Raw genomic sequence first — 16,529 nt, 5'->3', positions numbered from 1 at the left:
GTTGATACATAAAATGAGAACAATGGGGATAGGGGAAAATATATGTATGTGGGTTAAGAACTGGCTCAGTGATAGGAAACAAAGGGTGGTTATTAATGGAAAACACTCAGACTGGGTCTCAGTTAACAGTGGGGTACCACAGGGGTCAGTATTGGGCCCCCTTCTTTTTAACATATTTATTAATGACCTTGTAGGGGGCATACAGAGTAGTGTTTCAATATTTGCAGATGACACTAAACTCTGCAGGGTAATCAATACAGAGGAGAACAATTTTATATTACAGGAGGATCTATGTAAACTAGAAGCTTGGGCTAATAAATGGCAAATGAGCTTTAATGGGGATAAATGTAAGGTAATGTACTTGAGTAGAGGAAACAAAATGTATAATTCTATGCTTAATTGTAAAACACTGGGCAAAACTGTCACTGAAAAAGACCTGGGTGTATTAGTGAACGACAAGTTTACGTTTGGTGGCCAGTGTCAGGCAACTGCTGCAAATAAAATAATGGGATACATTTAAATAGGCATAGATGCTCATGAGGAGAACATAATTTTACCTCTATACAAGTCACTAGTGCGACCACACTTAGAATACTGTGTTCAGTTCTGGTCTCCGGTGTATAAGAAAGACATAGCTGAACTAGAGCGGGTGCAGAGAAGAGTGACCAAGGTTATTAGAGGACTGGGGGGTCTGCAATACCAAGACAGGTTATTACACTTGGGGTTATTTACTTTGTAAAAATGAAGGCTTAGGGGTGATCTTATTACTATGTACAAGTATATGAGGGGACAGTACAAAGACCTTTCTACTGATCTTTTTACTCTGAGGCCTGAAACGGGGACAAGGGGGCATCTTCTACGTCTGGAGGAAAGAAGTTTAATCATAATCACAGACAGGGATTCTTTACTGTAAGAGCAGTGAGACTATGGAACTCTCTGCTGCATGATGTTGTAATGAGTGATTCACTACTAAAATTTAAGAAGGGCATGGATGCCTTTCCTGAAAAGTATAATATTACAGGTTATATATACTAGATTCCTTGATAGGGAGTTGATCCAGGGAACTAGTCTGATTGCCGTATGGAGTCAGGAAGGAATTTTTTTCCCCAATGTGGAGCTTAGTGTTTGCCACATGTTTTTTTTTGCCTTCCTCTGGATCAACATGTTAGGCTATGGGTTGGACTAGATGGACTTAGTTTTCCTTCAATCTTAAAAACTATGTTACTATGTTACTATAAGTGGTGGCAGACATGATTCATTGTATGGGATTGCAGGAGATAACCAAGCGCTGTATAGGAATGCAGGGGGACGAGCGTATAAGGCCACAGCTCCATTCTGACAGCATTTTAGAGCCCCACTCTCCTCATTGGTGGGGTTTCCAGGTGCAGTCTCTGAATAGGTGTTAACTTATCATATTGGGAAAAGCCCTTTAAGGCTGTGTGCCCACGATGCGTTTTTTAAGTGTTTCCGCAGTGGCAAAAACGCTGCAGAAACGCTTAAAAAAGCATGGTAGAAGATCTGCCATGTTCCCCAATGATAATCCGTATGTGCTGTGCACATGCTGCGGAAATTTCCGCTGCGGGTTATTATTGCGGAAAAAAACGCAGCACTACCAATTATTTTGCGGAAGTGCTACGTTTTTGCCGCCATTGACTTGCATTGGAATGCTTTGATTCCGCATCACTGCATCTGTATATGCGGAATCCAAGCGTTTCAATGTGCGGATGGTACCCGGGTCTAGAGGAGAGGAGACTCTCCTCCGGACCCGGGTACCATAGTACCTGTAAAAAAAAGAATAAATAAATATTATACTTACCTTCTGATGGCCCGCGGTCTCCTTGTCTTCACTTGCCGGCGGTGGACTGGAGGACCTGCGCTGACGTCATTTAGTCATGTGACTGGTCACGCGACGCTGACGTCGGCAGGTCCTTCAGTGTACCGCGAGCTGCCGGCAAGCCAGGACGGCGCGAAGAAAGACTCCGGGGGCCATCAGAAGGTAAGTATAGATTTATTTTTTTATTTTTTGACATTCTTTGGGGTCACACTATATAAATCCATGCTATTTGCATGGATTTATATAGTGTGACCAAGTTGTCAAGCACTTTCCAAGTGATGCTAAAATCGCTTGGAAAGCGCTTGTCAACCCGCATGTGGAAATGCTTGTGAAGAACGCTTCACATCCGCATGTCCCTGGCAGGAAAAACGCATGTACAATCCGCATGTACAATCCGCATGTACAATGAGCATGCGTTTTTTCTGCCAGGGAGATGCAGAAACGCTCAGGAAAAATCCGGAGCATTTCTGCATCGTGCGCACATAGCCTAACTTTACTCATAAACTCTGCTCAGGCCTTTTTTTTTTCATTAAGTGTAGACACGAGGAAAGATCTCCTATGCTCTTAATACAATTGATAAAATGGTAAGCCAATGCATATCTCACAACCTATGCCAAAAAGAAAGCTTGTTTGCACAGGTCAGGCCTATTATTCTCGCATCCATACATAAATATGGTATATGTACAAAAGTATTGAGACACCTACACATTACACCTTTTGGAGCTTTTATGATATCACATTTTAAATCCAAAGGCATTAATATGGTGATAGTACCTCCTTTGCAGCTATACCAGCTTCCACTCTTCTGGGAAGGTTGTCTACAAGACTCTGGAGTGTGTTTGTGGTAATTTTTGCCCATTCATCCAGAAGAGCATATGTGGGGTCAGACACATATGTTGGACAAGAGGGGCGGATTGAAATCTCCATTATAGTTCATACCAAATGTGTTTGATGGAATTAAGGTCAGGAAAGTTCTTAACCAAATTCACCCAACCATGCCCTGCTTTGTGCACTGGACACAATCATGCTGGAACAGAAAAGAGCCTTCCCAAAAAGTTTGAAGCATAAAGTTGTTAAAAAAGTCTTGGTCTGCAAAAGCATTAAGATTTCACTTCATTATAGCTAAGGGGTCTAGACCAAACGTTTTCACTGCTCTAGAGTCCAGAGGCGACGTGCTTTAAACTACTCCATCTGACGCTTGGCATTGGGCTTGGTAATGTATGGCTTACATTTAGCTTCTCGGCCATAAAAACTTATGCCATGGAATTTCCAGAACACAGTTTTTGTGCTGATGCTAATGCCATAGGAGGTTGGAACTCTGCAGTTACTAAGTCAGCAGAGTGTTGACGAATTTTATGTGCTATGTACCCTAGCACTCTGCGACCCCACGCTGTAAGTTTTAAGTTGTCTACCACTTCGTATCTGAGTTGGGTTTCCTAAACACTTTCACTTTTCAAAAATAGTACTCATAGTTGATTGTGGAATATTTAGGAGGGTCTTTTTGGATGGCATCTTATTACAATACCACATCTGAATTCAGTGAGCACTATAGAATGAGCTATTCTTTCACATATGTTAGTAAAGGCAGGCTGCAAGGCTTGATGGTTGATTTTATACACCTCTAGCAATGGGACTAAATGAAAATCCTTAATTCAATCATTAAGAATTGTGTCCCAATAATTTGGTCCTTAGGCTGTATTCACACATCAGTGTTTTTCAGTCTGAATATGGATCACAATGCACGGACTGGCTGTAGGTCTCCTGACCTGAACCTCACCGCCTCATATATGTCATGGATGTGTAAATCCAGCCTTACGGTGCATCATGAATGAGAATCCATATAGCACCAAGAACTTGCAGCCTTTGTAGTCCTTGATATTTTTAAGGTCATGTAGTTTGTTCTAAATTGAATGACATATTTTTGCCTTAGCTGTTTCGTTCAGATGAAAGTGCTATTTACTGTAATATGTACAGTACATAGACGAGCACCGGCAGAAAAGAAACATCTTACAATATGAACTTCTTGACCCACTGCAATGAAGATTCTAAAAGCCTTTTATACAGGAGGCTTATCAAAAGACATTTCTTCCTTCATACCAAGTATAATATAAATTTATTAAGTACATATAATCAAACTGCAATCCATCTGCTAGACTAGGGTACAGTCCAGTACACTGGATATAAATGTGTCTACTGGGATTTGTTCTGGTTTACAGACAGTTGTGAAAATGACTTTTAGGGTTAGTACAATTGGTAGGTGGGATAACCAGCAGCCTGGAGAGCCACCGAGGAAGAGAGGTGCAGTTAACATTTGCTTTTGAGTTGCTTTTTGCAATTTATTTAAAACTATGTCCACGCTGCTGTAGTTGACAGATCATTACTCTTTAGTGCAATGGTCCCCAACCTTTCTTAACTCGAGAGCTATAATCAGCTCAGATAGAGGGTTGCCATCCACTTCCAGAATCCTTTTAGTAGGGACATCCACCTCCTGCTTAGCCCACCCCCACCCTCCCACAGTAGCAACACCCAGAGCCCTCATTATTAGTATAATGACAACTAAAGCTTCCCCATAGAAATCACACTGAGACAGTATGTGTGGCGCCCAGCTGCGCTTGGTGCCACAGATCCTAGGGGGGTGCATTAATGGAATCCTCCACAAGAGGCCCCCATAAGCATTCACACATCTCCACCTTACCACCTCAGACCACCAGAGGGAGCCCATTAGGGATATAAATAGGGAAGGTGGAGCTAGGCAGTCAGTCAAGAGTCAGAGTCTAGAGTCTGGAGTCGAGCAGTCAGTCTGGAGTGCACAGAGTGAAGAGCTGTGTGTGCGGAGAAGCACGCGGGTTGCTGTGTGAGGCAAGCTAGTCCTCCAGCGGTCCTGAAGCCCAGTCTAGACTCAGGAGCTCAAGTAAGTGAGCCCAAGGCGTGCCGACGCCTGTAAGAGCGGTGAAGAGCGGCAAGCTGCCGTTAGTGTGAGTAGCCTAGTAAGGGCCTGAGCGCGGCCGAAGGCGAGTGGAAAGTGAGTAGCAGAGGGGGCAGAGGAGCTTACCCAGCTCACCCCGAAACATATACCGGACACCGGGTCCGAGCTTACCGGGATCTCTACGACTCAGTAAGGCATAATCCCTGGAGAACTACAGGTCCCAGGATCACCAGAGAGCTGATACGTAACAGAGCCAGGAGACACATAGGCCCCGTAAGCTGGGACCGTGCACTCCAAGAGAAGGCCCTACCACAACGTCAGCCGGTGCAGGACAGAGATAAAGTTAGGCTAGCTTCAGGCAGGTCAGAAACTTACTACGCAGAGGCAAAAAACAGGAGGCCCTACACCCGCTCATTGGGGAGGATCCTGATATGCATCCTTCACCCTACAGTGCTCCGGGATGTGCCTGAATTACCACCAGTAAAAGGTACTGAAGTGACTATCGTGTCTGTCCCTGTTCTTGCTCTGACCCGGCTGGGTCTCGCCTGTCCTGAATCCCCCTCTCTATACACTGCCCTGAGGCCTAGCTCCACCTGTGGGGAGCTATACCATCGAGCTGCCTTATCACCGGCCTCAGCGGACTGCCGCAGCGCTGGTGATTCTCACCAGAAACCACAGGTGGCATCACGAACTTCCATAAAATTAGCAAACCAAACCACCCTTTTAAAAGCTGACCCCAGAGTAAGGGCCCGGGAGCAGACAACTGCGACATCCCCAAGGTCAGGCAAAAGGCCCGGGTACCGAGTCGTCCCCATTCCCCTGGGCTAGTCATATGCTTACATCCAGGGGTTCCTACATTACCCAACTTTGGTATTCTCGCATCAAGCATACCCATTACACTATCACATTCAGCTTAAAGCACCTCCTCCAACACTAGCAGTGTCATCCTATCTCTAGACTACTATCCTCAATTTATCTCTAAACCCCAAAAACCAGTATATGCTCATCTAGATCTGCTCTTCTGTGCGGGGCTACTCACAAAAGTCACCATATGGAAACCTGCTCTTCATAACTATTTGCTAGACCTGGTTCTAATGTACCAAGCTGGCAGACAGCCGCGAGCCACACATCATGGGCCTGTGAGCAACATGTGGCTCCTTGGCACAGGTTGGGGACCCCTGCTTTAGTGCATTGTTGGAGAAATAGTGTGTGTCACCAAAAAAGAACAGCCTATTCGACAGCTAACCTGCTGGAATGTTATATATTGAAATCCCCGCCTTGAATAGTAGAAGATCTTTTCCCACCCCTAATTAAAAGACACACCTATAGATTATTTCTGTAAATACAAAATATGTTTTTAAACAAGCAGGGAAATGTTTTATCTCTCGGAATGCAGCGTTTGTGATCTCGTTCTATCCTGTCTGTATACTCTCTTTTGCTTCTTCCCCTGAATATCTCAGCACAGGAACATTTTCTTTACCACATCCAATGGTGGAACTTATTTTTATCCCAAGATCTATTGATTAAAATGTACTTTGTCCGTGGGACAACCCCTTTAACAATTGATGAAATTGTTTGTTTTTTTATTACATATTCTACTGACAGTTACTTTTAGGCCGGAGACACACTAGTGAATTTAAAATCGGTCCAATTTTGATGCAGGAGAGTTGGACGAGTGTTCTGTGATTTTGTTTCTGATTCTTCTGCGATTGCAATGCGATTCTGTGTTTTTTTTTTCCTACTCTCAGCTTATGTGATGCTATTTACATCCGTTTTTCGTGGGATTGTGATGCAATTTCCTGAGACAGTGGAGAATGTTACTACAAAATCGCATGGCATTTGGATTACTCGAGTGCCGTCCGATTTAAAATCACATCCATTGATTTTCTACTTCTGAATGCGATCCGATTTGAGATTATAATCGCAGCTTGCTGAGATTTTTTTCCAGACCGATTGCAATCCGATCCGAGCTGGATAAAAAATCACAGATGAACACAGAATCACAGAATAACATTGGTCCGAATGCAATCTGATTTTTTATCGGATTGCATTTCATGGCAAGTGGGAGCGAGCCCTTACTCTTGGAGTCTCTCTATTACCTACGATATAAAGTGTATTTGCCTCCTAGTTGCTGATTTTGTGAAGGAAAACACTTGGTATCTGTAATGCGCATATGAGAAAAATGAGATTTATTTGTACTACACAACACTAAATATCCGATTCTTCTTCTTCTGAGCCCTGCTTAAGCTCCTCAGCGTGCTCCGTTTCTCTAGTTTTTACTCAAATGTGTATGATAGTTGCTAGGTTACATCAAAAGGAGCAAATATGTCTGATGCACTCACAAAAATTAACATAGAAATAAGAAAAAACACATGACTAGGGCTAAGTCTGCGTGCCCATTATGCGTTTTTCAAGCGTTTTTTGCCGCGGAATTTAGCAGCAAAAACGCTTAAAAAATGCTTGGTAATACGTGGCCCATGGTCCCCAATGATAATCTGCATGTGCTGTGCACATGCTGCGGAAATTTCCGCTGTGGATTATCATTGCAGAAAAATACGCAGCATGTCCATTAATTTTGCGGACACGCAGCGTAATTGTCGCCATTGACTTGCATTGAAACGCATAATATCTGCATCACTACATGTGCACACGCGGATATGAAGTGATTCAATGTGCGGATGGTACCCAGGTTTGGAGAAGAGGAGACTCTCATCCAGACCCGGGTACCATGGTACCTGTTAAAAAAAGAATTTAAAATAAAAAATAAACATTATACTCACCTTCCGATGTCCCCCGGTTTTTTCTCCACTGTGTCCGGTCTCTTGTATGACTCGCGGTGGTGTGAAAGGACCTTCCATGACGTCATTTAGTCATGTGACAGGTCACGTGACCGCTGACATCGACATGTCACATGACTAAATGACGTCATGAAAGGTCCTTTCACACCACCGCGAGCCATACAAGAGACCGGACGTAGTGGAGAAAAGACCGGGGGTCATCAGAAGGGGAGTATAATGTTTTTTTTTTATTTTTTACCATTTTTATTCTTTTTTTCAACTATTAACTTGGTCACACTATATAAATCCATGCCGGTTGCATGGATTTATATAGTGTGACCAAGTTGTCAAGCACTTTTCCAAGTGATGCTAAAATCGCTTGGAAAAGCGCTTGATAACCCGCATGCAGAAATGCATGCAAAACCGATTGACAAACGCTTCTACCTGGCGGGAAAAACGCATGTAAAATCCGCATGCGTTTTTCCTGCCAGGGAGATGCGGAAAAAATCTGCAGCATTTCTGCATCGTGGGCACATAGCCTGAAGCAAGGTAAAAATGGTAAATTGTTGTTGCCAGTATACTGAAAATGTTAATCTACTGCACTTTGTTCTTTAATGTCTTATTTTTGAGTTTCAGGCAGGGAGAGCAATCAGAACCCATTATACGTGAGTGACAGGAATAAATATGAAGAGAGACTTTGCTAAAGTAATGCCAGAGCACTTCTGCTTCACGAAACTGATGTTCAACAAATCTACCTCTAATAACATGACAATGGAACAAGCAGCAAATGCAAAACCACAAAGTAAGAAAGATATAAAATCACTTTACACTGCTCTTTCATAATATTTAATATATACATTAGGATAAACACTTTATTCCTTTTTTTAAACAGTTTGATGTGCATTGCTGGATCAATTAAGGGACCAAATCTTTGCTTCATCACCTAGAAATACTTTATTCACAATTTACTCCTCATTTACGAAAACTAGTATAGAAAAAACTGACTACAGACCACTTATATAATTTTCCACCTCACACAGACAAAAAAAAGCTGTGATCTGATTGATTGATTGATTAATTAATTGATAATGGCAAAACCTCTCTATATCTCTTTACAATAATGCTCTAATGTGGGGTTGATGGAGGTGAGGTGTTTTATTTACTCATATCCAATGCAGTGTTAAAATCCATCCTGGGATCTTTTTCAAGCAATGTGATACAAGTAAAGATGGGTAGTTTGATTTTACACCGCCGCAACCCAGCATCCAGTGCAGCCCCCTGTGGCAGCCGGCCTTCACTTCTGCATCAGGTGCCCATTATTTCGGATGCTTGAGTGCAGAACCAGGGAAGCACAAATTAAACTGCTAATCTCTAGATACAAGAACAAAAAGGGGATATACATATCCCAAAGTGTAAATATGTATTTAAAGAGGTTATCCAGGACTTTTTTTTACTATAAGTGCTTCTCGCTAAATTAGAATATCATCAAAAAGTTAATTTAATTTCCTGGTAGATGGCTGACCTGGTAGACGGCTGAATCTATGGGGTATTGTCAAGAGGAAGATAAGAGACACCAGACCCAACAATGGGCTTCCATAACACCTCAGCAGTGCCACAGGCTGATCGCCTCCATGCCACGCCGCATTGATGCAGTAATTGATGCAAAAGGACCAAGTATTGAGTGCATTTACTGAACATACATTTCAGTAGGCCAACATTTCGGATTTTAAAAACATTTTTCAAGCTGTTATTATAAAGTATTCTAATTTACTGAGATAATGACTTTTGTGTTTTCATTGGCTGTAAGCCATAATCATCAACATTAACAGAAATAAACACTTGTAATAGATCAATCTGTTTGTAATGACTCTATATAATATATGAGTTTCACTTTTTGTATTGCAGAACTGAAATAAATGAACTTTTTGATGATATTCTAATTTAGTGAGAATGTGCCTAAAAACTACCTGCCTGCTCTACCCAGCACCAGCTAAGAATGATCACTGACTGCTACTGCCGGCGATTCAGATGCTCCATGTCAACAGAGCAGCTCTTCTTCTATCGGGCTGCTCTTTCGACTGGGCATGACTTCTGATGTTATGCTGATTGACAGCCAACTTCCTGCAGTTAGGCAGGGGGGAGCTGGCTGTCAATCAGCATGACTTCGGCAGTCATGTAAGGGTGTGACAGGGGCTGTCATATGTCTCTCCCTCTTAAGACAGTGTTTGTACAAAGTGTGTGATTTTATTGCATTTTTGTGATTGTTATGATATGTGAAATTGCATAGTGTTTTATAGGCACTAATGCACTCAGTTATTGTAATGTATTGTGATCAATGTATAATACAATTTATGTGTAGCATATAGGGAAAGTACAGGATTAAGTTTAGAGCATCAAGTATAGGATAGGGGTCATAGTTTAGATTAGGAATGGGAAAGATTCAGTTGTGGGCATATTAGATATAGGAAGTGGGTTTTCAGGTTAGTATACAGTTACAATGGTTGGGACCATCCTATCACGGGAGGGTGAAAGAACATATAAAAGGGGTTTACCTCCTGGTTAGATCAGTTGGAGATTAGGTTGAGAGTTAGATAAAAGATAAGTAAGAGTTCAAGGCCAGAGGGCTGGAGGGCATGAGAAATATGGATTGTTCTGGCAGCATGAGAACGTAAGCAAATTTCTTCAGCAGACATTCATATAACGTCTGAGGCCTACGGCCCAAACTAGGCAGTGGAAAGCGTGCGGCATTCTCCTCCTACAAGGGGAAGCTGGACGTGGAAACGCGTGAGGGAAACGGGACGGGTCTTATGGAAACTGCAAAGCTGGACGGAGTATCCTGGGGGCCAAGGGAGCCATTAAGCAAAGGGATAACTCAGGCTCAATTAACAGAGAACATGGAAACGTACTTTGCTGTAACATCAATTGAACTTGGAATATTAAGTAAAGTTGGACTGTTTGATAAGAAGCGAGTGTCCCCTGATTTGTGTGGGGCTGATCCTGGACCAAAGGACATGCATGCAGCGGAGGCCTCCAGCCTGAAAGTGAGTACATCGCACTGCACACAGCATGACATTGATGGACAGGAATACTGTTTATTTGTGGGGTGCCAGGGTGCACCTGTGCACCTTACAGTCACATACAGTCACATGCAGAGTAGAGAAGAAGAGAAGCCGCTTCTCTGTCGTCGATGTGATGTCAATGAAAGCCACTGAATTGTCAACAGGAGCAGTCTGTGAACACTCTGTGCAGGCAGAGATCGGTTCTGGGGACAACAGTCAGGTACAGTAGTAAGCAACTTTCCGCTTGTTAGTTCTTAGGCACATTGTAAAACAAATAGTCCTGGATAACCCCTTTAAGTATTAATTAGGTATAAAAGCTGTGATTTATGATGCATTCATAGTGTAATATACAAACATACATGACATTGTAAAGAGTGAGAAATACAAATCAGATGTGGAATAATGCAATATCTAATGTATAAATATCAGTACACATAAGTAAATTACAATATATAAGACAAAATTTGAATAAATATTTGTACTATATGTAAACTGCAAAGTAGAATAAGCTAAAAGAGAGGGACAGCGGTCACTTGACTTCTTGATCAGAACTTAACCGCTGGTGCCCATCATTATTTACTATAAGAGACCACCCAAAATATGATCCCTACTATATTCATTATTGTACAACTTACCTTGAGCACTTCATTGAACTCAGGATTACTTGTGTTGGTTTTTACTTTTGTCTTTCGTTTGCTCTGACGTGATTTGTCAGGAAGAAGATATGCCTTTACATACCTAAAAACATGAAATTAAATGCATAGTATTAACTAAGAGATGACATACAGGTAAGGATAACTACACCTTCTGAAAACTGATCTGAGTTCACAATGTTTTTTTTATTGCTGTGCCCACAGTTAGGATAGTAGTGATCCAAAATGTTGGGCATATTTAGGCAACCCAATAGCAAGTAAAAAAACAACTTATACTTGTTCTGTACTTTTAGGGTGTATAGATATATACCGTATTTTTCAGACTATAAGACGCACCGGACCATAAGATGCACCTAGGTTTTAGAGGAGGAAAATAGAAAAAAAATTGAAGCAAAACATGTGGTCATGATGCACTGTTATGGGGGAGGGGTCTGCTGCTGACACTGTTATAGGGGTAAAGTCCCCCAATTCTATACTAATATCCCCCATTGTGGTATATATATGCCCCCATCCTGGTATATATGGCCCCCCTTCCTGTTATACGTGGCCCCCATTCCCATCCTGGTATACATGGTCCCCCATCCTGGAATGCATGGCACCCTGATCCCCATCCTGGTATGCATGGCACTCCCATCCTGGTATGCATGACACCTCCATCCTGGTATGCATGGCACCCCCATCATGGTATGCATGGTACTCCCATCCTGGTATGCATGGCACCCCCATCTTGGTATGAATAACACCCCCATCCTAGTATGCATTGCAACCACATCCTCATCATGGTATGCATCGCACCACCATTCTGATATGCATGGCACCCCCATCGCTATCCTGGTATGCATGGTACCCCCATCCTGGTATGCATGGCACCCCCATCTCCATCACTCTGCACACATAAAAAAATTAATTATTCTACGCACCTTGCTTCCCTCTGCTCCAGCGCTGTGTCCTGTTCTGTTGCCAGCAGCTGATTTCACTGTGTAAGCAACGCATGACGTCACTGCCATGCACCCTCACAGGCTGAGGTCAGCTGCCTGAATATTCACTGCTCCCCATGCCCGGATTATGGGCGTAGGGAGTAGTGAATATTCATTCTCCTTAATAGCATGGACAGTGTCAGTCGCAGCCGTTGGCTTCCTGCTGTGGCTGCAGCTAACAGTGTGCCCTCTATTAAAGAGCATGAATAGTCACTACTCCCCACGCCCATGGGAGTGGAGAACAGTGAATATTCATGCTCTTTAATAGGGGGCACACTGTTAGCCGCAGCCACTGCAGGAACCTGGTGGCTGCGACTGACACTGTGCACGCTATTTCTTTAACAGCAGGCACAGTGTTAGCTGCAGCAGGCGGCTCCTGCATCCTGTGCCCCGCTCCTCTGCCCCTGCCTCTCCCTCCACATCTCCACCATCCACGGACCGTACATCCGGACTATAAAACGCACCCCCTACCTTAAATTTTGGAGGTCTTATAGTCCGAAAAATATGGTATATCATCATGATGTATACAGTTAGGTCCATATATATTTGGACAGAGACAACATTTTTCTAATTTTGGTTCTAGACATTACCATAATGAATTTTAAACAAAACAATTCAGATGCAGTTGAAGTTCAGACTTTCAGCTTTCATTTGAGGGTATCCACATTAAAATTGGATAAAGGGTTTAGGAGTTTCAGCTCCTTAACATGTGCCACCCTGTTTTTAAAGGGACCAAAAGTAATTGGACAATTGACTCCAAGGCTATTTCATGGACAGGTGTGGGCAATCCCTTCGTTATGTCATTCTCAATTAAGCAGATAAAAGGCCTGGAGTTGATTTGAGGTGTGGTGCTTGCATTTGGAAGGTTTTGGTGTGAAGTAAACATGCGGTCAAAGGAGCTCTCCATGCAGGTGAAACAAGCCATCCTTAAGCTGCAAAAACAGAAAAGACCCATCCGAGAAATTGATACAATATTAGGAGTGGCAAAAGCTACAGTTTGGTACATCCTGAGAAAGAAAGAAAGCACTGGTGAACTCATCAATGCAAAAAGACCTGGGCGCCCACGGAAGACAACAGTGGTGGATGATCGCAGAATAATCTCCACGGTGAAGAGAAACCCCTTCACAACAGCCAACCAAGTGAACAACACTCTCCAGGAGGTAGGCGTATCAATATCTAAATCTACTATAAAGAGAAGACTGCATGAAAGGAAATACAGAGAGTTCACTGCACAGTGCAAGCCACTCATAAGCATCAAGAATAAAAAGGCTAGACTGGACTTTGCTAAAAAACATCTAAAAAAGACAGCACAGTTCTGGAAGAACATTCTTTGGACAGATGAAACCAAGATCAACCTCTACCAGAATGATGGAAAGAGAAAAGTATGGCGAAGGCGTGGTACAGCTCATGATCCAAAGCATACCACGTCATCTGTAAAACACGGCGGAGGTAGTGTGATGACTTGGACATGCATGGCTGCCAGTGGCACTGGGTCACTAGTGTTTATTGATGATGTGACACAGGCCAGAATCAGCCGAATGAATTCTGATGTATTCAGAGCCATACTGTGTGCTCAGATCAAGCCAAATGCAGCCAAACTGATTGGTCGTGGTTTCAACTACAGATGGACAATGACCCAAAACATAAAGCCAAAGCAACCCAGGAGTTTATTAAAGCAAAGAAGTGGAATATTCTTGAATGGCCAAGTCAGTCACCTGATCTCAACCCAATTGATCATGCATTTCACTTGTTAAAGACTAAACTTCACACAGAAAGGCCCACAAACAAACAGCAATTGAAAACCACCGCAGTGAAGTCCTGGCAAAGCATCAAAAAGGGGGAAACACAGCGTCTGGTGATGTCCATGAGTTCAAGACTTCAGGCAGTCATTGCCAACAAAGGGTTTTCAACCAAGTACTAGAAATGAACATTTTATTTACAATTATTTAATCTGTCCAATTACTTTTGGTCCCTTTAAAAACAGGGTGGCACATGTTAAGGAGCTAAAACTCCTAAACCCTTCATCCAATTTTAATGTGGATACCCTCAAATGAAAGCTGAACGTCTGAACTTCAACTGCATCTGAATTGTTTTGTTTAAAATTCATTGTGGTAATGTCTAGAACCAAAATTAGAAAAATGTTGTCTCTGTCCAAATATATCTGGACCTAACTGTATATATACAGGTATAGATATACATCCTATACAATGTAAGCCCGCAAGAGCAGGGCCCTCTTCCTTCTGTACCAGTCTATCATTGTTAGTTTGTTTACTATAAGTGATATCTGTGTGTATGTAACACCTTCTTATGTACAGCACAAATGAATCAATGGTGCTATATAAATAAATTATAATAATATAGCTTGAAGCTTGGGGTTGCTCTTCTTAGAGAAGGTTCTCCACTTGGAAGGTAACACCAGGTTATATTATTGGGTGACTTTCAAGTTTGATACATCTTTTCCATTAACTTTTAAATTGATTCTTTATCTTATTCGTTATTCTGCTGTTCTAGTGGTCTTCTGATTTATGTCATGTTAAATCACTGGGAATAATACTTGAAATGACAGTGCTACATCCTATAGACTAAAATTCAACTCATTGTTTTCTGTGCTGAATAATTAACTATGCAGTAGGTAAAAGCATTTATAATGCTTTTTCAGGGGCACACGGGTCTGTACAAAACACAATTTTTATATTTGAAATAATGCCTGTAATGTAGAGATAAAAATGTTCTTACGGGTCCGTTTTGTTCTTCTTCTCATCGGCCACTGCTAGATTTTTACAACTCTTCACCAGAACGTTCAAAGCGCCTGTTTTATAGCTGTAATTAAGATTCAGTATGATTTCCCCTGTGACTTTCATATTATCATAGTCCCAAATTTCACTATAGGCACTTGTCATGCTATTAATACTTGTCTGAAATAAAGCACAGAAAAAGAAATTATAAAATAGTTATTCATCTGATGCATTGTAGTGTGCATGAGAAAATATATTACTTCTGGGTATTATGTACAGTACATAGTATAAAAGTAAAAACATATTGAAAACTGTTCTTCAATTTACCAGCAAGCCATTGTCATTGGTAATTTTAGAAAGTAGGCAGTAGGTATGGGGTATACATACTATAGAAGAAGCTGTCTTGGGGCTCATTAGGGGGCAGTTTAGTCCAGCGCTACCCCCCCCTACCAATATATAACATCACAATGGCAGGAATGACGTCAAACCAGTGAAAGGAAGGTCACAAGTTGACAATTTCGCTATTCTCACAACCAGGGAGGATTTAAAATGGTAGCGCCAAAATGTTTAGATACAATGCAATGAACCAGTACTACCAGGTTAATGTACGCCCTGTGTATAAGCCAAGGCTATAGTTTCTTCAGTAGGCAGCACAGTATGTCCCTGGGTTTGTGGGAAGAATTTTTTCTTTTGTTACATCAACTGACTATGTTACCTTTTTACTTAATCCACATCCTTTGTATATTGACAGGATAATATAACATACAAGCTCTGGAGGTGCAGTCATTTTCATTCTCTCTAAATGCATTTCATGGATTGGGGGCTTGGTGTTTCCTGAGCCTATTACCCTTCCCTGCGACGTGATTGCGAGGTGCCGATGAGCAGCCGTGGCAGGCGCAAAGGCTCCGCTGAAGGCCTCAATAGCTGTCATGTCAATACTACTGTAGAGCTCAGCCATAGGCTGGAATTCATAGGAAACTTTATAATTTTTAACTTTATACTGAAATACTGTAATTTCGCAGTCTATAAAACAAGTTTTCACAAAATCGCATGTTCAAGTTCCCTAAAGGGACAAAAAAATAAAGCAAAACAAATGTTTTGAAATATATGAAAATTCGTATCACCCTCTTTTTCCCCTTTAAAAATAAAGAAATAAAAAGCTAAACATTTTTAATATTGCCATGACTGTAAAAGTCCGATTTATTAAAATAGAAAAATTAATTAAGTTGTACGGTAAAAGGTGTAAAGAGAGAAAAAATTGGAATGCGGGAATTGTGTTTTTTGGTCTTCATAATTCCACCAAAAAATGCAAGAACAAGTAATCAAAACATTTGATGCACCCCAAAATAGTACCAATAAAAACATCAGCTTGCAATGCAAAAAACAAACCCTTACACATCTCCATTACCGAAAAAATGAAATCACAATGGTTCTTCGAAAAGGTGACTTTTTTTTTTTGACCTGTAGAATCATGCATCTACGTCATTTTTACTGCACAATGCACTCCATAAAAAACTAAACTCAAGAAACAATAGTAAATTGCACCTATTTTATAATTTCAACGCACT

General features: G+C 41.7%; 1 protein-coding gene across 7 annotated transcripts in view; it reads right to left on the bottom strand.

Annotated features, from left to right (window-relative positions):
• SYTL5 (synaptotagmin like 5) overlaps window positions 1-16,529 on the bottom strand; it is a 483,329-nt gene that overhangs the window by 51,468 nt on the left and 415,332 nt on the right. For all 7 annotated transcript variants that reach the window (XM_073667280.1, XM_073667286.1, XM_073667282.1 and 4 more), the window contains 2 exons: window positions 14,963-15,141; window positions 11,232-11,334 (listed from right to left, as the gene is read on the bottom strand). In XM_073667280.1, coding sequence (XP_073523381.1) covers window positions 11,232-11,334; window positions 14,963-15,141 — 282 coding nt within the window. The remainder of the gene's footprint in view (window positions 1-11,231; window positions 11,335-14,962; window positions 15,142-16,529) is intronic.

The sequence above is a fragment of the Phyllobates terribilis genome, unplaced genomic scaffold, assembly GCF_046119375.1.
Source record: "Phyllobates terribilis strain yellow unplaced genomic scaffold, ASM4611937v1 Scaffold_2__4_contigs__length_985480577, whole genome shotgun sequence".
Taxonomy (NCBI): Eukaryota; Metazoa; Chordata; class Amphibia; order Anura; family Dendrobatidae; genus Phyllobates; species Phyllobates terribilis.
The sequence above is the reverse complement of the archived record's forward strand: the minus strand, read 5'-3'. Positions and strand labels throughout refer to the sequence as shown.